The sequence below is a fragment of the Corvus cornix genome, chromosome Z, assembly GCF_000738735.6.
Source record: "Corvus cornix cornix isolate S_Up_H32 chromosome Z, ASM73873v5, whole genome shotgun sequence".
Classification (NCBI taxonomy): domain Eukaryota; kingdom Metazoa; phylum Chordata; class Aves; order Passeriformes; family Corvidae; genus Corvus; species Corvus cornix.
The window spans coordinates 7,358,662-7,386,355 of NC_046357.1; the positions used below are offsets into that span (position 1 = coordinate 7,358,662).

The 27,694-nt window shown below is 35.4% G+C and overlaps 1 protein-coding gene across 7 annotated transcripts in view; it reads left to right on the plus strand.

The window, feature by feature from the left end:
* Window positions 1–27,694, plus strand: part of ARL15 (ADP ribosylation factor like GTPase 15) — a 252,963-nt gene that overhangs the window by 95,602 nt on the left and 129,667 nt on the right. For 6 of the 7 annotated variants that reach the window (XM_039566720.1, XM_039566719.1, XM_039566721.1 and 3 more), the window contains one exon: window positions 4,963–5,171. In XM_039566720.1, coding sequence (XP_039422654.1) covers window positions 4,963–5,171 — 209 coding nt within the window. Of the gene's footprint in view, window positions 1–4,962; window positions 5,172–11,878; window positions 11,900–27,694 lie in introns of those variants that run through there. The other variant, XM_039566724.1, reaches the window with a different exon arrangement.

The following is a 27,694-nucleotide window of genomic DNA, read 5'->3' on the forward strand; positions in this document are numbered from 1 at the left end:
TTTCTGGGGAAAAAGTGCCAGTTTCCTGCTGCCATGTTTTGTGCATTGCAGGAGGGCACTGCCTGAAAGCGTAGAGAAAGCAGGCTGTGATCACTTGGTCTTAGACCCTAGGAAGCAGAAGTCCTGGGACTTTGAATCTGGAGAAGGTTTTGGTTTAGGATCTGTGTTGTTGCAGTAGCCATACAAATTAGCCATAGCATGGTGACTGACATTACACCCATGCAAAACTTTTGTATCTCTGTGTGGATGTGTCTGTCAAAAGGGACGAATTCCATGCACATTCCTAGCAGGTATCTTAAACAGTATTTATAAATTTATTTGTAATAAAAGGGAGCTAACACATTAAAAAAAAAAATTGTATACAGTATTTCTTCAAGGATGGAATACTGGGAAACCTGCCCGTGATAGATAAAGAGCAGCCACATCTCTTGAATGTATTTCTAAGATTTCAGGCATCTTCTTGACTACTAAGGAAAATCTATCGGTTTTGCTTGTGCAGATATGATGGGAAGTGAAGTTATAAAACGCTACATAAATTTAGAAACATTTGTTTTCCAAAGATTTTCTTGGAGTGAGAGAGTAGGGTGTATTTACAGATTTTGCAAGATGGATAGGAGATTTCTTTTTCCCTACCCTTCTTTCTTACTCCCTGACCCATGGGCCGGTGTTTCTCACAAAAAGATTTTGCGGCATAGTACTTGGCATTTTTTCACCTTTATGCTTTATTAGAAATGTTCTGTTTAATATCAGTAGAGGAATGATCTATATAATACTTTAATTACCTGTAAAACCTTCAAAGTATGTAGGTGTCTTCATTTCAGGTGAGTGGATATATTTGAAGTGGTACAAAAGGTGTTTGCAGACTGCATTCTTTTATGTCCCCAAGTTAACTGTTTTTGATGGGAAGGGAAAAAATGTTCTTCCCTCCATTTGAGACTCTTAACTTTTCCAGACCTGTATTTTGAGGTTAACAAGAGTTTTCAGTTGTGGACTAGACTGTGTTGAAGCAAGGGCTCTGTGACATTTGTTGTGCTCTTGATGGAGACCTGCTGCAAGTCTGACAAGTAACAAGCTTGACACATGTAAATTTCTTTCAGCCAATTTTTTCTGTAATGCTGTGTTCTTTTCTCCTGAAAGTACTGAAAAGGAGGGAATTGAAGGTAGCCTGAAACCACTATGAATGAAGATGTAAATACAAGTATTCATAGCTGAAAGGAAGATCTTGCAGCTCTGTGTTTTGCATAATATTTATAGCAGTGTGTAGTAGTACTTGTGTGCACTGGTTCAGGTGAATGTTAAACTGCACATAAGTCAACATCTTCCTCCCAGCTCCCAGGGGGTACTGTTGGCACTGATACAAATAATTAACATTGTTAATATAGGCACACTGTTCCTTTGACTGATAAAGAAAAAAATATTTATTTGATATTTAAAGATATTAAAATTATGGTCTTTAAAATTACAGTTAGTTGAGTAAACCTGGCCTGTAATAATGTGAAATGGTTGGGGTTTTGAATTGCAGCATCCTGTCATTTTTCTGTAAGGAGGGGTTTGTTTTTTTCCTGCTATAAAGTGATTCAAGCCTATGTTTGATTGAATACTGTTTTTTGTTTTAGAATAAGTGGTGTGATTGTGCCGAAGTGTGGGTTTTGTTGTTTTTTTCCCCCTAGTTTATTTGTAAATTGCATGTTTTAGTCACATCACAGGACTCAACCCACTCCTAAGCCGTAAGTAGTGGCTCTTGCTTGTGTTTGAGGAAGCTGCTACCCTGAAGATCACATTTTAGCGAACCTGTCACATAGCACATTCCTTAGGTCTAACGTGAATTATCTTTTTCTGATGTTTTGGAGATTTTTTTTTTTTTTTTTTTAATCTTGGTTTAGACAGTTTATTGGTTGAAGAAACATGCATATGGTTTGAAGCTCTCAGAGAAACACATGAGATCAGACTGGCAAACCTAAGTGCTTAATTCTTTGTGTTACTATTGTTTGATGGGATGTTTTGGGTACTAGTTAAGTTGAATTCCTGGTTTATCACATCAGTCTCCTGAGATCCTAAGGATGTTTAATGGATACAAGTTGTATTCTGGATTTCCAAAGAACTCAGGCTTTGAATGTTCCTGTCTTTGAAACCCTTGGAATAGAAGAAAAAATTAATTAATAGGACAATTTTGCTGAACTGCAGCTAAAAACTGCTTGGTTTCTAAGGCTGCATTTGTCATGCTGCAAAGTGTGATGGCTGAAACACTATTTATAGGCAAGTGTTTCCTGCCCAGGATAACTCAGGATAACTCCATTCCACTGCTCTGAGGAAAGAAACTGAGAGCAGTTTCTATTCCCTGGATATGAAGAGTTAAGGCAAAAGAATATCAGGTTATTTGTCTTGTAGAAATTGTGACATCCAGCTGCTGATATCTTATTGATGCCAAGAATAATTTTTCAAGTGCATTTGCCAGAAAAATGGTTTGAAATGGCACCCTAAGGTGCATGCTTTATCAGTCTTTTTTCTTGTCTGCTTAGTGCAAATTATTTTTATTCTTAAACCTTAGGCTGTGATTTCCTCAGAGCTGAAGTGTTAGCAATTTCAGAGCATGTCATTAGAGTAATGGAAGATCCTGCGGAAAATACCAAGTTTCATGGGACGTTTTAAGTTGGTTCTTATAACTGTGCCGTGGTGGCTGACCAGGGCTGGAGAGAAAAGGACTGCTGTACTTTGGTGGTGTTTCTTTTGGGACAGTTGACATGAAGAAAAAAAATTGAGCTGCTAAAGAACCTGAACCAAAAAGACAGGACCATAAGGTTGACAAATCAGTGTACTCCTTTTCTGGCTTCAATGTCCCATGTAGGGATCCATAAGCTGCTTTCTTCCATGTGCCTGGATACAAGAGGTCAAATGCTCTGCAGTTCACCACAGTTTTTCTGTTTAGAGTGAGTATGGTTACAAAGATAAGACTCGGGTTCTAGCAGTGACATGTGATTGAAAAGTAGCTGACTGATGCTTAGAGTAAATAAGACAGATGTTATGTTGCTAGGAAAGAAAAAATATGTTCAAAGAACTGATCATGGTCTTGGCCTTTAAGTTCATAGAAAATGATTCTCTACTAGTTTTTAAAGTAATGTGATACTTCAGATGCCTGCGACACTGCTGTGTGTGGCTGTGTAAATAGTGTCCCTCTGGCAACATGCTCTACTTGGTTCTGAAGTAGACAGCTGTTCAGAAAGACTGGGGCATCTCACAGATGCTATAAAATTCTAAGTACATTTGACAGATATTCGTGTGCTACAGAAACATAGAACTAGCTTTCAATGCAATCCCTCTTCTGTTTATATAATAATAATCTTCAGGTGTTGATGGTAAAAAAAATAAAACGTGTCCTATTTGTGCATTGTTATTTTGAGTCTGGTTAAATTAACAGAGAGATTAAGCAAGGTCTTGACTTAGTCCTGTGACCGTTTGCCTTGAAGTAATCAACTCTATAGATCTCTTGCAGAAAAAAACTGACTAAGTATGACTTCAGTATTCTCTGTAGGAAAAAGCGTGTGTGTTTATGTGTTGACAGTGTTTGGGCTAGGTGCAGATACAGAAACAAAGTGTTCAGGGTTCCAGTGTGACTGGTAAAAAGACAAGAGTAATTCCATTAGGCGAGATTTGAATACTCTTGAGTTGCGTACCTAAATTAGATGGAGCAAATGTTTATTTCTTCACTTCTGTTTAGTGACTGTCTTTTTTGTTGCACAATGTGTAAATTAAGCTAATATTTTAAGTATTCTATCAATGTTATGGTCATTATGTTGTATTAAAACCTCATTACGTTGCTCAGAAATTTTGTATCATTTTGTTTCATTGGAAAGTAGAGTTTTATTATTTTCAGCTCTTCGTTCTTGTGTATATATGGAAGTTTACTTCTCCCTGTCTCAAAATAAGAAAAAGTGTCTATAAAAGGTACCTTCAGTGCATTTTTGCAAGTCACTGTCTGGCAGACATGTCAAGTTTTCTACTAGACTACTGCTGCTGCTGCTGTTCACTGTTTAGTGTTCGTCCCCATGAGTGTAGTGCCAGATCCAGACATACAAAGAATAGCCCATATCCAAATCATAGTTTAGATAGTTTGACAGCTGTCAAATACAATTTTTTTTTTCCTACCTCATTGCTACAACATATGCTGCTCTCCAGGGGAGACAAAAGCTTTCTGTTGATAACCTTAGTGCTTGGCTTCTGTTGAGATGGCTGAGTGCTGCTGAACTGTGTCCTAAAAATTACTGTGGCATATAAGCCTATACAGTCACTCATGTGTCTACTGTTGGGCTCTTCCAGAATCCTTAGTGTGGTTGACAGAGCAAAAGTAGTTGAACTGAATGCCTTTGCATGTTGTCACCATAGCTCCTCATTCAGTGTTCAACTCACTATTGTATCATCATTTTCCTCATTAAGTGTCTAATTACTTTAATAGGCTTTCCTGACACCTTTTTTCCCCAATTATGAAGCGGTTGCCTGATGGTTTGGAGATGAACTTGAAGACCTTATCATGCTCAGAAATGAGCAACTGCCGTGACAGAAGCTGCAGGTTATGACAAGGAGCTGCAGGGCAAAGTGAAAAAGAATGGATAAAGATTTAGGTATCAGAGTTCCAAGATATTCCAGTGAGAAGGTAAAGGATTAGGCTGTGTGGTACTGCAAGCATGGTAGCTCTGCCAGTACTCATTAATAGAGAGAAGCTTTAAGGGAAGAAAGCTGCATTGAGTCAACCTCCTTCCTTATTTAAACAATGTTGATTGAAATTTGTGTGTGTTTATGTTGGATTTTTTCTTGCTTTTTTTTCTTTTTATTCTTTTAATGATAGGTAGGAGAGAAAGTTTAGATAATTATTTTGATCATTCTAAGTAGATGGTTTATTTTCATTTACAAGTGTTAAATTTGTTAAATTATTGTTGTTTTAATTAGTTCTCATTATTGTCTTGAAAGGAGCTGACAATATCAGGAAATACTGGAGTCGTTACTACCAAGGATCCCAAGGGGTAATATTTGTACTAGACAGCGCCTCCTCTGAAGATGATCTAGAAACTGCTAGGAATGAACTGCATTCTGCTCTCCAGCACCCACAGTTATGTACTTTGCCGTTTTTAATACTGGCCAATCACCAAGACAAGCCAGCAGCTCGCTCAGTACAAGAGGTATGTTAATGTGGCAGCTTCTTGCCTGTTTATATTTACTATCTGCACACCACTGATCCACTATCACTTATAACTCTGACATCCTGGTTAAGGACTGACCTCAGTTTCTTCTTTACTGTAAGTATGCAGACCAAGAACAGTCCCAATCCCTAAAAACTTAGTCCACTGCACTCTATACAGGCTTAATTGTGCTGGAAAATAGACAAGTAATACTTGGATGCAAACATATCTTCTGCTTTCACCATATTTTGCTTAAGGGAGAGAAGATGTTTTTAAAAACTACTCTTATGAAAAGCTACTGGGACAGTGATTTTTTTTGTTTAGCTTGGGTTTTTATTTGCTATTAGTTTTAATTTTGCACTGTTCCATTACTCCATTCTTTTCAACTGCTTAAAGCAATACGTTGTGGCCATAGGTTGTCTTTTTTGTGTAAAAGCTTTTTCTGAATTGCTGTGTACTGATGTGAGGTCAGAGTTGCAATTCCTGAAGTCCTTAACTAGTTATGATCCTCCTGTTCCAAGGAGTAATGTTTTTGTCTAATTTCTAGCTATCACACAGTAAATTATGTAATTGTTCTATTCAGTGTACCTTTTGCTCTTGCGTTTCTGAGAAATTCATCTTGTCTACATTCCTATCATGTCAGATACATTTGAGGAAATGCTGAAAATTACTTCTGAAATTGTAGGAAGAAGTTAAAATCTGGTTGTATCATTCTGTTCATAAATGTCATTTAAAGGACTCCTCCTCTTAAAGATTATATGTGAAATCTGTTTCTTCTGTGAGTGCAGGAGAGTGAAAACTGTTTCAGCACCTTACCATGTTGCTGTTTTGTACTTAAACTAGATTCTTTCTTAGATTGTCTGAAATACAAGGTTTTAGACTTTCAACTCAGAACAAACTGATCTGTAGAATAGGTGCTCTTAGACGGTATAGCTGAACATACAGTTTTACTTCTTTATTGCTAATTATGCCTCTTTTCTTAGTCAAAAGAAATTAAGCTTATTATTAAAATTAAATTTATTACTATTAAATTAAGCTTATAAATTATGTGTTAAGAAGTGATGTAAATGTGACTGGAGTATAGCAAGTGTTTTTAATATCAGAAGAGATTAAGTGACAGCTATGTAAACTACACTGTAAAATGTTTTTTAAATTGTTGGTGCTTTTCTCTGAGAATTCACTCTAACAAAAAAGGAAAGAAAAGGAATTTGTATTTAATATATCAAGTTACATAAATAGGTAAATGATAGTGATGCAGAGATAGAATCTACAAGTTCTAGGTCTTGTTCATATAAAAACAGACTTAGAAGGAAATAATGAATATTTAAAGAAATTTAATATCAATTTTGATACAAGTTTAATAATTTGGTGTAGTTTATTATACGGCATAAAAGCAAAGCATGCAGTCCTAAACCTTGCACTTAAAAACTGACAATATCCTGAGACACAACTGATTTGATTTTATCATCCAAATATAGCCTATGTGACTTGGCTTTAACTATTTTCATAGAGCAATACAGATTACATTTTTCATCAACAAAAGTGCTGTTTCTTACATGCTTTAAGTATTTCTTATTTTTGTACATTTTTCATTTTTAGAGTGGCAAAATTTGGTTCAATGTTAAGTGAGGTTTTTGATGGCAAATAAAATTTAAGACATGTTCCTTGTCCAATTTCATATTAATAATGAATGCAATGCCAGTTGGCTTGCTTTACAGCAAATTATACTTACAACTCTCTCATTTTGCAGCTGAACCTGTGTGGATAGACTTTTGGGCCTGAACTGAATTTTTTGTGTATGTAGAGTTAGCATTTCTTTTCTTTTATTGGCAGTACCCTCATTTTCACCTCATTCTTCATTACCAGTTGCTTGAAATCTCAGTAGGGTAATAGATCTCTATATGGTTACAATAACATTTAAATAGGTTTCTACTGCATGCTTTTAAAAAAAAATCTTAACAGTTTATTATCATAGCAGACAAGTCTTGATTGCTAATGTGAGTATGTATGAAATGCAGAATACAACATTAGATGTGCACAGCACATGTATGTTGTCAGGAAAAAAAACTACCTACCCTGTATCAAGAGCTCAGTGATTTTGAAATTCTTTACCTAAGAATAGTGGAAAGCAAAATTAAAAGGGAAAAAATAAAAAAAAGAGGAGAATATCGCAAAGTTGTTACAAAGTAGAAGCCTTCTTCAGTCATTTTTACCTATGTTAAAATGGTAATTTCTTGCCTTCCTGTTGGCCTCATTATTGAGATGTGGAATAGAAGTAAAATGATGAATCATTAGACCATTGCTTATATCAAAACCAGCTTATTAAAGTATTTAACAAATATAATATGTTGAGCATTGAGAGTTTTGTTAGGCATTTTTGCAGAACTAAATCCAGTAATTAGAGGTGTTACCTTGATTTTTTCATGTGCCAGAAGACATATGAATCACAGCTGAAATTTAAAAATATGTATGCATTCTATTAGGCAACAAATTGCCTTTCTTTAATGGATATGAAAGGACTCCTCGGAGTGTAATTAAGGAAAATGTCTGAGTTGAGTGGTGCATAATAGGAAATGTAGAAAAATATTTATCTATAACAAAAATTCTTCACAAAACTGTGCAAGTGCCAAGCAGTTTCTGCAACAGATGTTAGTTATATTTATTATTGGGAAGTGCAGTTGCTTCAATTTTTAAAAACGTTGTACTTTGTTTAATGTGGTTTTTTCCTTGCATTGCTTAGGTAGAAATGGTATTGTAGAGCCCGCGTGCTGTAAGTAATAAGCAATCTCATGAATGGTTCAATTCACAGCTATAATAGATACTTGCAAAAATATCCAAATAACTTACTTAATTTATGAAATGCAATTTAACCTAATTCATTTTGCAGAATATGCTTCATATTACTGAAGTGACCAGGGAAAATAACAGGAGGAGCCAAGCTGAAATACTAATCAGTAAATGTAATCCTTTTTTCCCTGAGTTCAGTTTCTGGTTAGCTGTTTCCTGGTTATATTTTGATTTTAAAATGAAATCAAGAGAGTAAGCTTGAAATTTCATTGTAGAAACTATAAATGAAGATGTCCTTCATATTTCTCTTACGTAGACTTCCATGGTGGTTATTCCATCTTCCCATGTTGAAGATATTTGTAAGTTGTTTTGTTTTTCCTGTGACAATAGCTCTTATTTAGACATTTTCAAATATCTGCTAAGTGATTTCAACAGAGCCATGCTGAAATAAAGACTGCGTATATTAACTAGGCTGTAAAACTGTTACAATTGTATTTGACTAAATAGGTTTGCTCCAAAATAATCTTACTTCAGATTAAAATTACAGTAATGAAGAACTAATCATACATAAGTCAGTTCTGACTGTAGTTGTGGAAACCTTATGAAATAGTAAATAAAACTGTGTATAAGTGAAAAATAAATTCAGTTACTCAGCATATGAGGGAAGGTGGTGGCATATCAGTTTGGCCATGGTTTCCAAAATACAGGGTGCAGTTCCAAAACAGTTTACTTAATTATATATTTTTTAAAATAAGTATCTTGTTGATGGAATGTGCTTTTGCTTTTCCACACAAGACTACTTTTGATTATCAAAACTGGTTTTGATTAGTCAGATTTCTGTTACAAGCTTAAAATATTGCAGGATAGTGATGGTGATAAAAGGGCTTCAAATTGCTTTGAAAGGGAACAGGCATTTCTGTGATTTTCAACTTGTTGAGTTTTATTTTGGAGTGTCTACTACTTCTGTGTATCAGAAGCTCGATATTGCAGTGGATTCTTCTCAGTTGAACCAATGTGCAGAGAGAGACACTTTTCTCCCAGATCAGAGTAATATTTTGGAGCTGCATATGTTGGAAGTTGTTGGTAGGCACTATATTTTAAGAGCAGGCTACTCTGGACTCTTGTCTGAATGTGTTCAGGACTGCTGGAAGCTATATAGAACTGAACCAAATTGAACTAGTTTTTCCAGTTCACTGATGGAGCAGCTACTTGTTTGGCAGTATGTTGACTTTGGGATGTTTATTTTTTTGTATTTAAGGCTGTCTTTAAGATTGTTGTTGTGCTAGATGATCAGTGTAGGTCCACTCCATTTGAACTATTCTATTCCAAGGCCATATACACGAACACATTCATAGATTATAACCTGTTGGTGGGTTTTTCTTCAATTATCCAAAAATTCAGGGAACTAGTACATTTCTTTCATGTATTTAAATTGGTGACCACTTGAAAACTCAGGAGAAAGCACTGAATATTTGTTCTAAATTCCCATTTAAAAAAATGTTTGAACTTTTTGATATAGATTTACTAGTTAACAGTGAATCAACCCATTCTCAGCCTATTTTAAGATTATACTGTTGTTTTAAATATGGTTGTCATGAATAAAATAATGTGGAAAGCTTGTGCTGATCACAAGTGCTGTTTCTTTCCTTGCAAACAAGACCTTACTTTAAAGTTGAATTGATGGGGGTGTGAAACTCCACAGGAGAGTCATTTTGATTTTTCTTTTTTATTTGATAGAGCAAGATTTGAAAAAACCCCCTTTTAATTGCAAACAGTATTTTCAAAAGTGAGTGTGAAAGGTTCATTGCATATTTGCATGAATTGTGATGTATTTATCTGTTTGAGAATATATGGATTTTGAATTGCTGACAGTTGTTTCATTGGGTTTTCTGCTAGCAGAATAGTGGAAGGTGACTCTCCTTATGAAAAGAGCCACCTTAGGGCTATGAGGGCTGTTATCTATTACTCTGCCAGTTTCTTCTCTGTTGTTTATGTCTAGAAATAATTTGGTAGATAAGCAATGTCTTCTTGAAGCCTTAAATATCTTAAAGCTAAATAATCTTTGCAGGAGAATGCTCGGGTTTGCCAGCATTTGTGGTGGCTCTCACTGGTGGTAGGGATCTGGAACACTCTAGAAACTGGGCTTTCTGGGCCTGCCTGGTCCAAGTTGGCTGTGTATGACAGGGTCAATTTCAGGATGTAATCACTTCTTTATATTCCAATGTCTTTGTACTGTTTTTCCATAGTTCATGCCTTTTGTGGTTTCTGCTAGTTAGGGGAAAATGGTTTCTTTTTGGAAACCCTTTCAGTGTATGAGTTATAGATGTCATTACTAGCAATCTGAAAAACTGCATTGAACAGTGACACCTACAGAGGTTTAGCTTCAGAGAGTCTGCAGTATCTTAGCTAACAGTTTTGAGCATGTATTTTCTTCAGGAGCAAGTACTACAAAAACTTAGCCTAAAATCAAGAGTGAAAATGAAAGTTTTCTCTGCAGTCTGTCCCATCCTCACCCTGGTCAAGCCTCTTGAATCTGAGTTTTCAAAGACCAGCTGTTGCAAATCTGTGTACTTTATGACAGGGACATCCAGAGCGAAGTTAAATTGGGGACAGATTTTTAGTTCCTCAAGAATCTGTTTCTGAGATTATTTATCTTCAGATTAGTGCAGTAAATAGCCAAAATATAGATTCCTACCCTGTTTTGAGATCATAGTGACCTTAGTGACCTTAATATTTGCAATCCCCTCACTGCAAATACTTCTTTTTCGTCCAAGGTGTATCCCCTGATATTTGAAGATTGTTTTGGATCTGGACTCTACTAGTTTGAGTATTGGCTGCTTCCTTCACAACTGTGGCCTTTGAGGGAACAGAAGAGTTATATGTCAGACTTCAGTTATGAACACATTTGCAGCAGAGGAGAATATTATTAAACTGGTGTTTAGACAATATTAGTTTTGCCCTGTTTAGAACAATGCAGAAGTAACTCCTATTTGCATGTCTCATATGACCTTCCATTCTGATTAAAAATTTCTTCATACCTATTAGGAAGATGATTTAGATATAAAAGGATCCTGTAATAGAAATAATATATATGAAATGCAATATAAAAAGATAAGCAATTTAAGTAAATGAGAGTACATCTATATCCTAGGTAAATGTGAACAGCAAGGAATTTCATACAGTTGCAAAACTGAACCCAAACAGTAACCACACCTTTTCTTTACATGAATTTGTGTTTCAATTATGTTTTAAAATAAAAAAAGCCATAATATATAAAATCATCAACGTATTTTCATTAGATGAAAAGATGAATTGGTATGGTTGATCATTTTTTGGTGAATAATATTGCTTAGTACAGCTTAATACTGCTGTCCCAGTGTATGTGGGACAAAGAAACAAAAACTTAACAAGGAGCAGTGCCTCTCTGAATAGTAATTCCTAGTTGTGCTCTTGGCAAATACGTTAGTCTGCAAGGAAATGAGTTCAAAGACTGCCTCTAGAAACTCTGATTTGGAACAATGTTCCTGAGGATACCAAAACAAATGCTTGAGCACACCTGAAAATGTGCATATATTATGCAATGTACAAGGGCATAAGGAGTAGGAGTAGAGTGGCTAAGAGACAGGAGTGGAAGTACTGTCCACACACACCAATTTCACAACATCAAACTGAACTTAGAGAAATAAATCTTGTGAATGGCCCTTTGTAGCTAATGGTGCCAGGTACAGTTCTGAAAAAAAAGCAGCTGCATATCATGGGGTAGATTTTGAGGAGTATTGCTATATATAGTTTTGAATATCAGGCATGGACTTTTACAGTTTGGGTCTCCAAATGTTTGTTTTATATGTATATAGATGGTGTGTACTTGGAGTATTTCTTTAATCAGCAGTATTGGTTTGCTTGTCTCTGCCATCTTTCAGGTGTGACAGACAGTCTGACTGTGTGGCCATGTGATGAACTGGTTTGGACCTAAAAATTACTTAACTACCATCCTTCATCAAGGTCTTACTTTTGAGTAGACTCGGATGAGAAGACAATTGGATAAATTGGCATACAGGCACAAATAAGAGGTTGGAGGAAGGTGTAAAAGTAGAAGTGGTGCAGAAAGTTGGAGGTGTGGAACTCTAAAATCCAATGAGACTTGGACCCTTCTACCTATCACCTTACTTCTCATGCTTTTTTGCTTATCCCCCTACCCTGAACCACAGTAGAGGAAGATTATACAAGCAATACTGGAAAATAACTTTTCCCTCTTAACAATGGATATTTTAGAGTAGGTGTCCAATTTTTTTTACTGGACTTGAGAGAAAGATAGGAAAGAAGCATTTATTTTCACTATGTGCTTTGAAAATTTAGTATCTTTGTTGACTTCCAAGCAAAGAAAGAAGAGAGAAAATGTCATTCAAAGAGAAGGAGTTGGCTGCACTTGCAGAACTAAACACAGTGCCTGTAAAGGTAGAGCACAGCCTTTATAAATAAAAAGCAAATTTGTGAGAGAAAGTTTAACATGCTTTCAGATACAAATCTATATTCATATTTTAGTAAATGCTTTTCATAAATATTTGTATGCTTACAAATGCTTTTATGCTATTCAGTAAAGACTGTTGGAGAAGAGCACAGCTTTTTACAGTTCTTTGTGAAACCTTTTTTGCTTGGTCAAAAGTGCAGTTTAGTAGAGAATTAAATGAAATCCTGAGGCCTGTTGGATGCGAATCTGACCACACAATCATTATGATCCTTTTGAGCCTCTCTGTCTGTGATGTTGCTGTTCTGGGGAATTCTTGAATGCTCAAAAATTTAATTGCCGTTAGTGACATCTTACATGAACAAGAGAAGATGTATTTCTTTCAGAATTAATAGCTATTACAAATGGAACTAAATAGTGGCTATATAAGTACTTTCTAAATATAACTCTACCATTTTAGCAAAAATGGTCTCAGGATCAGTTGAAAAAAGAATGGAAAAGTATTTAGTAATGCCTTGGATCGAGTTTGTGAAAACTCTGCTATTGTAAAAGTGATTTAGTATGTGTTTTTCTTTCAAACATCCATCTTATATGTATTAGAATGAAATCTTGAGTTCAGTAATACAAGCTGCTGCTTTTTAAAAGATGAGGACTTATCCTTCTCTTCTATTTTTGTTTTTAGTGCTAAAATAAGTTTGCTAATTAAAGGCAAGTTAAATATACTGTGAACCTTGTATTTAGAAAGGAGAAAGCTCATTTTTTTGTAGTTGAACTACATAATTTATATTTGATACTCAATATAGAGGTATATTAAAAAAAAATAATTTTCAAGGCTATCGTGATCACATAATCTTCATTCCATTAGAGTAGGTATGCAGTGAAATTAATTTCTGGCCACAGTCCACTCTACAGGAATTAGGCACTCACACACATGGGAAATCATGATGAGCATCTTTATTGGTCGTGTCAGGGAAGTTCAACAATAGCAGGGGAAAATCTATCCATTTTATATCTATGTAAATATTTCAAATTGGATTTTAGTTATGTGCCACAAAACTAGAAAAATTTTAGCTGCATCAGTACAACCTGCACTGTGATGTAGCATAGATTAATATTGTCTGTAGTTACCAATGCCCTGAACACCTTGCTGGGAATATGTGTATGCAGAGTTTCTTAAAAACTGCATCAAATAGAAGGTGCTCAGAGCTCAGCCTGAGTATGGGAGGCTTTCTGTTCCTTATGAAACTCAACATTTCTGAAGATGCTTGAGGAGAATTTCTCTTGAATGTGAGCTACAGCATGAGGGAAGGCAAACCTGAAAATTGAGGCATCATTGGCCCATCAGAGGCTGAATCTCCTTTAGGTGCTTGAGCATAAAATTCCTATGAGCAAAAACAAACCATAAACCTCTGCACATGGAGATGTTGGCGTATATGTGGGAATTCATGAAACAATTATGTGTTTCCAAGTGACAGGATGGGGAAAGGATCGTATTTGCATCAGTGTTGTGGATGTTACTGAAACAATGCTATAGTTGCCAAAGGCCAGGAAGGAAACACATACTGCTGTAAAGTGAGATTAAATACCTTCCTATTCATTCTCAGTTTTGAACTCATTTTTTTTTACCCTGGGATTCTTTCAAGCCATTATGCTCTTGGAAGAATCTTGGATGCTCTCTGGGTGTGATGTAAGTCAAAAATCAAAGATTGCTATGAGCTTGATTGCTGGACGGGACACTGTTGTTTTTGCAAATGGAATGAAGCAGAGATAAGGAGTAGCAGGAGGAATGGAAGGGGACTGGTGACAAGTCTCATGCACCTCTTTCCCTGTTACTTCCCAAGACTTTACTGGCAGTAAAGTAGAAGAGGTGAGTAGAGAGCATTCTGGGGGTTCAAACTAAAATGAAGAATGGAATGGAGTTCTGCAAATTCAAAAGTAGTGAAGGGCCCCACAGTTCAGGGATGATGAGGATGCAGTACTCAGAGATTTTGCTTAAAGAAAATTGGACCCATTGAAGACCTTCTTCTATAGCAATGTAGGCTGAGAACAGTATTCATTATTTCCTCAGAAACCACTTCTGTTCAGTGCATAATGACATTTGGTTCAAAAAGAGGAAACCATTTTCCCATCCGCTTCTTGCAGTGATTCAGCAGCAGATGCAGACATGCTGCTGAAGAAACTTGAATTATCCACTCTAGCATCTGGGAACAATCGTCGTCATAAGACTAGAAGCAGGGTTTTGAATGTAACGACATTATTCTAATGGTGATTTGTTGATACTGCAGCATATCATTAGTCATGCTGGAATCTTTATAAGCGTAAATGTTTTCTCAAAATAGTTCAAATGTTTAGAAAATCTATTACAGCAGTCTGACATGAAACAGTAACTTCTTCTGTTAGAATCTGAACTCCCTGAAATTTTGAATTAGTCTAGAAAATAACTTTTTGGAGGATCATACAAATTAACTAGGTAACATATTTTTTAAAAAAGGCAAATTTAAGCAATTTTTTTACTTGAAAAGGTCTTCATCTATTATCCAGATTTACCCGCATCATCCTTATATTTTTTCCTAGTGTTTTCAAAAATAGAGTATTGACAGTGTACTGAATAATCCATACCTAAGACTACATATTTCTCAGTATCTTTGATTTTTTGGATCTTTTCTTTATATTTAGTTGTTCAGATTCTGATTAGATGCAAAGTTGAAAGGGTCAGAAAGCCTGTGCTGTATTAATTCTGTCTTAGAAGTAAAGACTCAGTATTAATGTGTGGGCATCTTTCAAGTTAATGCATGCTGAAGTTTCATTTCAAGTATTAATACACAGTGTAGTGCAAACTGATAAAAAAAACCAGCAAAAAGCCCAGCCTGCATTAGTGAATGAGCTTTAATTAAAAGGCTGTTCATTTCATCCACAATATCTATAGTGGTGGATAATTGGGATTACTGCATATATTGTTATATATTTGCTACAGTTGCATTGTTTATTTAAAAATAAGTTGTTCCATCCGTCTCTCTGGTAATACAAGCTTATTCTGTAAACTTTTTTTCAATATTTTTTCATAATGTATTATAACAGCATTTACAGTCTCATTTTGGTTTTTCTATTACTGTGGTAATAAATGCTAGGAGATTGTTTACTACATTACATGAAGCATTTAAGTACTTTAAGGATTTCTTTCTTTTGATTTCCTATAGCTTTGTTCTGTTGCAGTAATGCTTTTACAACAGACCATATATTAACTACAAATCTACTACAAATGTAGTTCCAATTTGTTTACCTTTGTTCCTTGTTCCTAATTATGCCTTTACTCATGGCTGAGGATAAAGGGAGTAAGAGTGAAATTTGAGTTACTCCCTAGGGCAGGAAAAGAAATCTTTTCAGAGCTGTAAACAAAAGGATGCTCTGTCACCATATTGCAGGAAACAATCAGGTCCCTTTAGCTGCAACAGTGTCTTCATTAGTGACACTGTATGTTTGTTGTTTTAGAAATACATAACTCATTTTGAATAAGCAGAGTTATGCATGGATCTCTATAATGTGTGTGTGCACAGAACCTTGTGAAACAGTCAGTACTCTTCATTGAGTAGTTTGATCTGGTCTGTGTATCAAAATTTATTACTTAAAATTATTACTATATTTTAAAACATTTTTATTTGGTTTGGGCTTTTTTGTTTTTGTGGTTGTTACTAATAAATTGCCCTATGTACTTAAAAGGTGAACAGAGGCTACAGAAATGGTACTGCACATTCTTGAAGTATTGCACGTGCCTGCACATCTGTCATGTACCAGAAGAGTTCAAACTATGTAGTTTTGCTTGACTACCTTTTTTTGTAGACATGCTACCTGCATCATTTCTCATGAAGTTCAGAATGTATGTTTTGTTTAAATTAAAGTCATAATTGAATGAAAATTGATGTTGACTTGTTTTGGAATAGTAAAGTATTTAAAGGATGCAGAGAAAATCTCCAATATCTTCCATTATTATTCCTCTTGCTAATTTTCTTAAAGTAAGTCTGGGTTTTATGAAAACCTCCCTCTTAACACTTTAAAAATACTCTTACTCTTGTAAAATCTTCTGAAAAACAAGAAAAACATTTTAAAGCCAAAATGGACTGTTGTTAAAGGGGAAAAAAAAGCTTCGTATCTTTCTATTCTGATTTATTATACAGAAGGCTGTTTTTTTACAAAAAAAGGGCTTTTTTTTTTCTTCTTTTTTTTTTTTTTCTTTTTCTTTTTTTTTTTTTTTTTTTCCCTCCACTATTCTCAGTCTCTTTTGATCATTGATCTGGGTGACCCCACGCTCAGGGGTTTTTTCTTCATTTGACATGGACAGATTTTTGAAGTATAGCTCTCCTTTGGGAACCTCGGGCAGTTCCACTTGACTAACCTGTGATCTAATGAGCAGTAATGCAGGGTTACAGTGACCATTTTGTTTGCTTTGAGGGAGGATGGCTAGACAGAGAGTGGGAGAGAGGCGGTGTCTGCTGAGAAAAAAGATGCAGGGTGATCGAACAGTGTGAAAAAGACTTGTTAGCCCACATTAGTGTGCCTGATTTACTTCACAACAGGTCAGGAAAGGCCAAAGGCAGGGTTGTCATTAAATTGCAAAGTTGAAAATCCTGGTATTCAAAAGCATTCAAATTTCTGAAAGTTGTAAATTAGAAAGTTTGTGGTTCATGTTGAATTTGGCAGAAAGATATACAGAAGTACCAGCTTCTATAAAACATGAATGGTACATTATAAAATCATGCTGTAAATAAAAAGAAAACCAGCTTTTTAAAGTACTTTCATGGTTGACTGTTTTACAATGAGACTGGGTGCGAAAGAAAGGCCAAACACTAACAAGGTCGTTGCACTTTCTTTATGAGCCCTGGGGACCCCTTAATTATGTGCCCGTGCTGCTTATTTTGAGATCTGTAGAGTGTATGTGTACACGTGTTTGTATAATATATAATTTTTATTTGTGTTTATTAAATGCACACACAGATGTATATCCAGACATGCATATGTATGTAAAAAAAAAATTTTAGCACTACTTGCCCAGGAATGTAGATTTTTAATCTTCTTCAGCATGTTATGGTACTTCTTTTTCCTCATATCCTTGATTATTTCTTCTGGAGTGAACATGAATCTTCATGCCTTTGGTCTTGAAATAGGCATAGATTTATCTTAAATTTACAAATACAGACAGACATAAAAATTGTCTTTATATACTAAAGAGTTAGTTTTCCTAATATTAAAGCTTGCTTCTGAACACTTGAATTGGACTTAACAGCCTGCTGCTTTGCAATCACAAAACCAAAAACTTTAAGCTACCTGAATTTGCATTTACTCTTCTGTTTCATTCACTTACTTGGCAGTGGCCTGATTCTCCATGATTTGAAGAGTACAGACAGTTGAATTGATAGCTTTTAACTCATAGCAAACTCCCATCATTGCTATTTCTGATCTGGCTGCTTTAATGAAAATCTAAGTGCAGCTTTTAGCTTTATTATCATTGTTCATTGTAGCAGTAGGTAATAAAACAAATGAGTGGTCTTAGGGGTAAGGTACTTCTTTCTGTCTGCTACCAGAAGTTTCACTAATAGATTCTTACTCCTGTTGGCTGTCAAAAGTCTGGTTTTCACTATTGCTGCATATATGTTAACTTCTAGAGTGTACTTCATAGACAGAGGTTGTTGTCTTGATCCTTGTGTCTTGTTGCAATTAGAAATACAAGAAATTAAGCAGCTGAGAACAACTGACTCATAATGAAGTCTGTATTTCTTACCTGATCTCAGGGGCTGTGCTCGTATTGATCATTCAAATAATTTCATGTTAAGGGAGTGTCTCTTCTTGGTTGAAGGGAAGAGAAGACAACAGGATGTCAGGCTTCAGTGTTCACATTGAACATTAACTTCTGGCTTTAACTTGTATTGGATTATGTATTAATATGTGGTGCCAGATTATTTTTGGTTCATCTTGGCCATTTTTTGTTTACAGTGAATGTATGGTATATAGTTTTACCTCCTGATAACCTGAGGTTTAAGTGACATTTGAATGTGGGTAGCAAAGTACATTTTTTATATTCAGTGCTGCATTTCTCAACTAATTCCCCAGTATGTCACTGTTGTTTCTAACACATTTTAAAATTCACTTGTTATTAGAATTTGGAATAGAATTAGTTTATTTTGAAACAGCATGGTGTTCAAAGTGGCTTAATTGTTACTATACCCAGAGACTAGTCTCAAAAAAATTTGCTGTGGTATATGCTTCCATTTTCTCAGTTATTTTAACTGATATTTAGTTGTAGCATCTTGGTGGAGATACATTCTAGGAAACTCTGCACTCAGCTAGCTTTCTCAGTAGCTTTAGGTCATGTTAGTCAATGGAAACTTATTAGGGCATAAAAAGATGGGAAAATGTTTAACAAATCAGAATACTGAGTCAAGGCACATTTAAGCCTTACTACTATTCTCTTTCTATTGACTTTCTCCATTCCCTAAATAATGTTGTCTGTGCAGTCTCTATGCGCTCTTTATTAGCTCTTCTATTTGATTTAATTATTCAGTTACTCAGTGTGTCTGAATTAAGTCATCTCCGCCAATCTGCTTATTACAAAGCATTTGGTCAGCGAGAAGAGACTAATGTCATCTTGCTGGACTAATTTTTGCGGGTGTGTGTTTAGGAATCAAGACACTGGAGGAGTATTTCAAAATTGGCTTATAAAAAAAAAGTCAGTCCAAGAGTATATTATCGATACTGCCCATCACAGGCTTTGGAAGAGTAAATATTACTTACCCATCTGAAGAAAAGGGAAATTTTCATATTTTCTTCCTAGCTTTCCTTAAGATGGGAATAGTTTTTGCAGTTTGGTGCTTGGAAACGCTTTTAAAAAACACAACAATTTTGCTGCCACATAGATTGTTTTCACATGAACTTGCCAGGTATTATATGAAAAGATTAAGTTCTTTTTTGATGGCAATATTGTTGCTTGCTTCAGAAAGACAGCTCACAAAAGAAGAGGGATATAGCCAAATGCGGGCTTTTGGAAATTTTTTTTTTTTAGTACACAGTTGCATTTTTAGAAAGCATTTCTTGTAAGACAGAGATGTTAACTTTTGATATAGGCACTAGAATGCAACATTAGAAGTTTTTCCTTTTTATCTGTATGTCATGATATAAAACCTCCACCAAAACCTTCCTTCAGGTTAAGCTACAGTTCCCATGGGTTATCCACTGTAAAATCCTTAACAGTGTGAAGTAGCTATGACTTAATCCATGTCATGTATAGGAGGCAAACACAAAGTTTAGCAGAGCAGAAGAAGGAAAATATAGAAGTAGTTGCAGGTGCTCTTTTCCTAAAGAAAATGGGTGTGCATTCTTACATTTCTCTGAAGCCATTATTTGCATCTCATGGCTATATTTGAGAGGTATAACTCTCAAACTGTCCTAAACTGGGAATGTGGTAACTAATACGTTGCATAAAAGTGAAGTGTTATGTTCTGCCAATGGACTCTGACAATTCAGTTTTTAGTACCTGTAAAATGGACTTAAAATGTTCCCCAGATGTATTTGGCTACCTCTCCATTTGGAAGTCATTCCTTCTGTGCAATAGGAAAAAAATTTGCTTAACTAAGAAAACAAATTCAATAATGCCACCCTTTCCCTGCATAAATAAGAAGGTGGGGGTGGTAATACTATGTCTGGGAAAGGAAGCAAAAATGCATGCTTGGATATCCATTGCTGGCTGTTGTAGGGAGTGTGCTTGCCAGCAGTTTTTGGCAAGCTTATTCCTTCCAAACCCTCTCCAAACTTGCCAGACATTTAAAAAGTCTTTTGCCTGTTAGTCACCTTTCACTTACTTGTAGCATTAGAAGAAATGTTTATTGACTGAAGAACTGCCTGTTTTGAAATCAGGAACATTTAATTAAGTTTTTTGGTTTGTTACATGTTGGTTTGTTGGTATTTACTTGACAGCAGGGTTTAGTTAGGAATATCCTTACAGGCTGTTAGTAACCAAACTGGGTCAAAGCTCAAAGGGTCTGTTTTTGTGGGTAGTAAAGCTCAGGGTTTGGCTGATGTTTTTTGAGCATGTAGAAGGCATCAGATCATCAATCCGTGACCCTGTGCAGAGGGATGAATGCTGCAGAAGTGGACTGCATTCAAACAATGGCAAAGCACCGCCTCCACTTTTGGTAGAACCTGGCTGAGAGAGAATTAAAAAATCTCCTGTGTCTGTGGGGTATGTGGCACCTCTTTGTGTTAGTTTGGTTCAGTCGTGGTCTGGTGTTTAAATCCTCTTCTGTGTGGTATTGATCAGGCTGTGCATGGCTCTGAATCTCCCTAAGGCATTTGAGGACAAAACAAGTAGCATATATATCTGAGCCCTAAAACAGAGACAATTCAGACAGAGAGGGATTGGAGGGAGGAATCAGATATCATGAAAGAGGAGAAACTTGTCCTAGGTAGAAGCATGCTAGTGGGAAGACTGGAAATCTGGCTTCTTGGATACAAAATATTTTGCAGAACTGCCCTTCTCAGGAAGTTTCAGATTCATAATTGTGGTTCTGTTCTTTCTACTCAATTTTCTTCTCATGTTTACAAAATCTGAGTTAAAGAGAGACCTCAGGTGTAAGTCGTTATACCAGAGATGACTGGAGTTACATCTGTGGCTACGCTGCACCCTTTCTTTAGGGTTTTTAGATGGAAGGATGTCTGTGTCTTTTTCGTGCATCTTGCTCCCTGTACTTACCTGTTTAACTGAAATAGTAGTTTAGTATTGGAGCATGTCAGTCTTTTAATGTAATTGCTTGTCATCTCTGAGGTAAGGAAGCAGTCTGCTGTTAATTTTACAGTAATTTAAGCACTGGTAGACTTATCAGCTACAACCACAAAGCTAGTGGCCTTTTAATTATTGGTGATTCCAATGAGAGTTTGTATCTGAAGAACCTGCAATGGGTAACTGGAAGTGCTTGAGAATACAGTGTGTTTTGTCAGGGTGTTGTGATCAGGCAATGAAAGAAGAGTTGACTTGCCCTGCTCAGGGTTCTCTACCAGGCACTCACTGTGTTAGTTGACTAAAGAAATGCTGGAAAAATCTGTCAAAACTTACTAGGTTGTTTTATGCATCTGAAAATTAATTTTGTTTCTTTGAATTAAAATTGGGTTTAAATTTTGAATTTATATTAAAAATACAGTTTTTAGCATACTCCTATAACTATAATGTCACTTTATAACCTGTTGGAGAGCAATAGCTGCAAATTAATTGAAAGAGGTAGTGATGTTCTCTTGACACTTCAACATTGTCATTCAAAACCTTTCTTGACCCTTTGAAAAAGATGTTGATTTCTTTGGTCTCAGTTTGTATTATTTTTTATTGTAATAATTGGAAATAAATATAGCACTTTCAAGTTCTGAAGTGGCACTGTTGAATTTCCTGAGACATAGGTAATACAGAGCATCTTCTAAATAGTTATCTGTCATAAAGAAATTACTCTGCATGCTTCATCCATTGTGGTATGTATTATTAGTATTAGTATGTTCCTATGAAGGATGTCTGTCCTAGAACAGTTGAATCATTCTCTGAGTTTAATGTTTTTTGAGAACTGTGATGATTTAATATTCTCTATTTGTGTGATCATTTTCCTCCTTGTCAATTCAGCTGTGGTGTTAGAGAATGCAGAAATAATCCATGGTCATTTTGCTAGTGTGTGACTCGAAAACCATAATTCTCCTTACCTTAGAGATTTAAAATTTCCTGTTACTGTTTAGATTTTTTGTCATTTGTTTCCATTTTCTTTTGCTTGACTTTATGTTCTTAATAGAGTATTAATTCATCTTGTGTATAAAAAGAAATTGTTTCTATTTGGAAGTATTGCAGAATTACCAAGTCAGACTCTTGGGGCAATTATTCAGACTATTAGCGTGAATATACATGAAGAATGTAATTTCTTTTAGATAACAACTCTTTAATTTTTATTAATATGCAAAAAGTAGTGTCAGCTAGCTTGCTCAGTGGAGTTGTTTGCAAACTTTGATAAAATTCTGTATTTTTCTACCCATGAAAAGAAAGCTTGAAATCTGAATCCCAGGTCTCTTTTGTGGAATTTAAGTGTTGCTTTATCAGTTACTTAGTTCTTAATTTAGACCAATGACGCACTTCAGAAGGCAATGGGAGTTTTGTTGAAGACTGCTATAAAGTGTTACTACTTGAAGTGTGTGGCAACCTTTTACCTATTAAAGGAATTTTCTATTTGAGCTCCACAAAAGACTCACCAAGCAACTGATGTAGTTCTATTGAAATACGGGAAAAATCTGCCAGAAATCCTGCAAAACACCACAGGATTCCACAAATATAGCATTTTTCAGCTGACTGCACTCTGGACAACTACCCTCCCTCTACAACAGTGATAGGACTGATCAGGACTATCAGTCTCACAACCTCTATCAGTTTTCTCTCTTGCGTCTTCAAACTTTATTAGATGGATGCTTTGTGCAGTGTTCAGAAATAGTGAAATGTTTTCATATCTGCAGCTTTTTTTTTTTTTTTCTGGGACAGATTTGATTATTCCTCACCAGGATGTTTAGAACTGTCTTACTCAAAACCACTCTGCAAGTCTAAATTTCGGCTCATAAGAGGAAAATTGAAGTCTGTTCTTGTTGAGTGAATTTTTACTTCTTGGCTATTAAAAGTCTTTCAAAAAGAGTTTGGTTCTGGCACCTTATTATTTAAAACCTCTCTGATTTTAATTTGGATTTCTAGATATGACAGATATCTAGATATGATATGATATCTGCCTGGGTTGGAAGGGACCTTAAAGGTCACCCAGTTCCAACCCCGCTGACATGGGCAGGAGTGCCAGCCCACTAGCCCAGGTTGCTCAGGGCACCACCCAGCCTGGCGTTATCTACCTTGTGAGTGGAATACTTGCTATTCCTGCAGAGGACAACTTATGGCTATCACCACCATAAGCTTTCTTTTCATGAGCTTTCAGACACTGAGGAATATTTCCAAAATAAAACTTTATCGTTGTAGTTTTCTATGACAGGCATGGATCAATACAACCCTTCTAATCACTCCATTTTACTTCTTTAAATTGTGTTCTTGGTACTAGATCCTGCAAGGTTTTCCTGTACTGTGGTACTATATTTTAGGGCCATATTGGCTTTTTTGTATTTCATAACACTAGGAAATACATATTTAGGAAAATATTATTTACACATAGTATCTAAATTTTGCCTTAGAAGGACCAAACTACATGTCTCTTGTAGTCTGTTTCTGAGGCTGGCAGGCTATTGTTAGAAAATACAAGAGGGGTTTTTTTGTCATGCAGTAGTGAGCTCCTGCTTGTCTTTGCAGACCCGAGGTTTTCATCTTAAGAGGCAAATAACAAGGGAGAAGAGGAGGAAAGCAAACTAGAGGCCTAGAAAATTCCTTTTCTTTCTTTTTTTTCCCCCATGAAACTACTTCTGCAGAAAAAAAAAATATTGACAGGCAGGGTGTGCCAGCTAATGTCACCAAGCATTGAGTGGAAAGAAGAATACTAAAAAGCAGAAAATTAGAGCTGTGCTTGCCTGTTCACCTCCCCAAAAGAATTGAAATTGTCAGCGTTTGGGACTTCTTGTCAGAGGCTGAGATCCTCACCTGTCTGTGGTGCTCTACAAATCTGCTCTGGTGACCATCATCCCTCAGAAATATGTGTCTGAGAGCAATTAGAATTTTACCAAAGAATACTGAAAAAAAAATTAGGTACATGTATGTCATGTAGTTACTGAATTCTTTAAAGATAAAAACAAAGGCCACCACAGAAGCAAATTAAAGCCCCTGGGAGCTGACATGGTTATTGAAAGCTTTAACAGAGCTGCCCTGCCATAGAAACCTGCTTTCCTATTGTCATTCATTTTGGTCTCTGAAAAGAAATTTATGATCAAAGTTTTGTTTGAGCACAATGTAAGCTCTCAGATTAGATTTTGGCAAAGTTAGACGGGGATTTAGATATTTTATTTTTTTCTATTTTTGTGGCACTTGTCTTCTAGTGAGAAAAATGTTTTGCCCTTAAAATGTTTTGCCCTTAAGAAAAAAAGAATCTGTTTACAATATTTTCTTGAATTGCATTAGATCTGTGTTCCTTGTTTTATATCTCCTAATACTGTTTCCTGATGACTCCAATCTAGAGCATCTTATGTGGGTGATGTAAATGAAAATACATAAATGAGATAAAACCTGTGTATACTTAAAATATTTTAATTCATAAGTTGCTTCTATGTATAAATCTTCCACCTTGAGGATTCTCCAGCAAATGGCCACTGTCCAATTTTTCAGTTGCTATTGTCAGAAAGAGGTTTTATTTTTAACAGTTAGAATAACATAATATAATGCTTTCTGAGCATAAGAGCTAGTGACCCATTGTTTTGTTTACTAATAGCTAATACAGTTTGCTTTCATCCAAGGGGATCCTTTGGGGGAAAGAAATTAAGGTGGAATTAATCATAGTAGGAGAAGTCATTACAATTATTGAGATGTATGAATTATAGGTTCGTTTCTTATATTTGCTGTTGACTTGCTGCATAAGACTTTTTGGGAGTAGGTTATTTCTATTCTCCAGCTTATGTCCATATAGAAGAGTCTTATAAGTACTCTAAATTATAATGAAGATACATAGTTTTGAAAAGCTTGGAAATTCAAGTACAAGGAGAAGAAACATTGATTTCTGTGAAAGAAGAACTTTCTTCTCTACAAAGAAAACCTGTAAAAGATTGTGACAGTCAAATGAGTTACACAAATTGCTAAGAGGTAATTTAAAACAAGGATTGAGAAAAATCTGAATGTATACAGTTCTCTTAACATACAGTCATGCTGGTATATGCTAAAATTATAGAAGTAGCTTTAGAAATGCTGTCTCATGATGTGATCAAAGCAAAAAGCACAGTCAGCCAATTTGAGTCTTCTGTCTTGAATGCCCATGGGAATTAGGAGTATTAACTTACTCCTATACATGAGGTTTGTAAAAAGAATGCTCTAGAAGCTAAAGAATGGATTTAGAAGTCTGCCTTTAAGATTGTGATTGCCTTTAAGTATTGAAAGAAAGAAATCACAATAGAGGTTCCCCCTCTGCTGGTAGAGAGTTCAACATTCAAGACATTTCAGTGTGTCTAGACGCGGGTAAACACAGTTGAGTCTGAACATATTTATGCAAAGAAAGAGCCTCTGTTACACAGTGTAAACTATTGCCAGTCTGCTAAAAGAATTTTAAAGTGAAATATAGTACAACTGAAGTTATCAAGTTCTATGTCCATTTATTTTAGCTAGCATGTAAGTAATTCATGTCAAGTGCCCAATAGGGAGTGTGAACAATTGTGTTGTCGATACCAAACCAGTGACTGTTCAGCTTGGTGTTTACTCATTTCAGTGCTGTTCAAGATTTTTGTCCTAGTAAGCAACCTTTTTAGTTACCCTTTTTAAGAGATTTCCAATTTGATTTAATTAATCATCTGCTTAAAACATTGCCCTATGCATGCTTGTCAGGAGAATTTCTCAACTCCTTCTGTGGTGGGAAGTGCCTGTGCCAAATTTTGCATATTTACTTTGAGTACTTGTGAAGAGTGAAAATTTTAGAGGTACTGGAGACAAGAGAAGTAGATTATTTATGGTAAGAAGTAGGTACTGTTATCCGCTAGAAGGTGAACTAGCAGGAAAGTACAAATGAAAAGACAAACAAAAATCCATCTTAAGTGAAACTCTCAAAGACCTGGGTGAATTCATGCTGCCTGGTGTGTTTGTCCCAAGGCTTTTATGAAATGTAATTTCCCAGTAACCCCAACAGTGCAATACCTTTTTCTCTACCAGAGGAGAGATTGCTTATCAGGAAGGCAGATAATTCTACTCGCTCTTCACTGGTTTCTTTCAGTTTCTCTTTCTTATGTTTGGCTAGGTTAAAACTCACTCAAAGCTGCAGATAAAGTGTTCAATAAGGTGGTGAATCAATAAATTTTTTAAAATTTAAATTGTTGTGGTTGCTTGTTTACCTCTGTGTGTGTGTGAAATAAAATGTAAATGGCTACTACTTATGTAGAAAATATGCCAAGGTTTTAGGCTTTGAAATACATAATTAAATTTTTATATTTTGGTATGGCAAATATTAATATAAATTTGAGTAAGTATTTGGAATAAATGTTATTACCTATCTCAAGTAATTTAAATTTCTTGTGAATGTAATTAAGGCTCTGTTACAACTACATTTCTATTTTTCATGTATCATGTATTAATATGAATATAAAAGTTAAATTTATTTATGCAGGCTTAATGTTGCCTTTCCATACATCTAGACAGTGTGAGACCGAATGAGGTTTTATTCCCTTCAGAGATGTAAATCATAAGAGGACTGTGGATGAGTCTAATAGGATCATAGAGCTAAACCTGAGTGGAATTTCTTATAGCAAAGAAACAGCAGCATCAGGCTACGGGGGTGTTCACCTTCTTTTAAGCAATGGGTAGTCTTGAAATTCTTACATCATATTTTTGTAGCTTTTTTTACATTAAAAATGATAGACAGTGGTATTACTTCTTTCCCTTCTCCCTTTGTTTAGTATAAGCTGAATGATTTTAATGTGTAGGAAAGCAAGTAGGCTTTTTGCTGCAAAATTTCATTTTGATTTTCATATTTTTAATATACTTATGGATTTATATATATTGTTGATTATTCTCTCTGTTCTTTTGAGAAAAAACTGCTCTGGCTTTTTGATAATTTTCTTTATGTGCAACTATTGCTTTCTGTGGCAAATGTTAATCCATATCAATTGTATTTCTCTGTTTTGGTTACTTATCTTAGATTTGAATTAAGAACAAGCATGACTTCTCAGCCTTCAGTTTTACGCTTGCCTTTATGCTTGTAAGTTCTCCCTACTGCTAAATCTATTACTTAGTATGTAATGTTAGTTATGGGCAATGTAGTTAGATATGGGTATATTTTCTCATTAAACTATCACAAAAAATAATCAGTTACTGTACAAACAAGGTTGTAATTGAAACTTTTCTGATAGCTTCATATTGTTTCATTTTCTTTGAACATAGCAAATTTTCACCTATGTTTTGAGGCTGAGTATTCAGAACTTGATTATATACCCACTTGTTATATTAGATACTAATATAAACTGGTGAAGAATAGAGTTGATTTGAAAATTTGGCTACTCCTATAAGCATGGTAAGTTAAAAAATTTCCCTGTTTATACAGCCTTTGGCAATTTAAGCAATGTGTTTTGTCACCTGTTTTGCCGTCTCGTGAAGAGC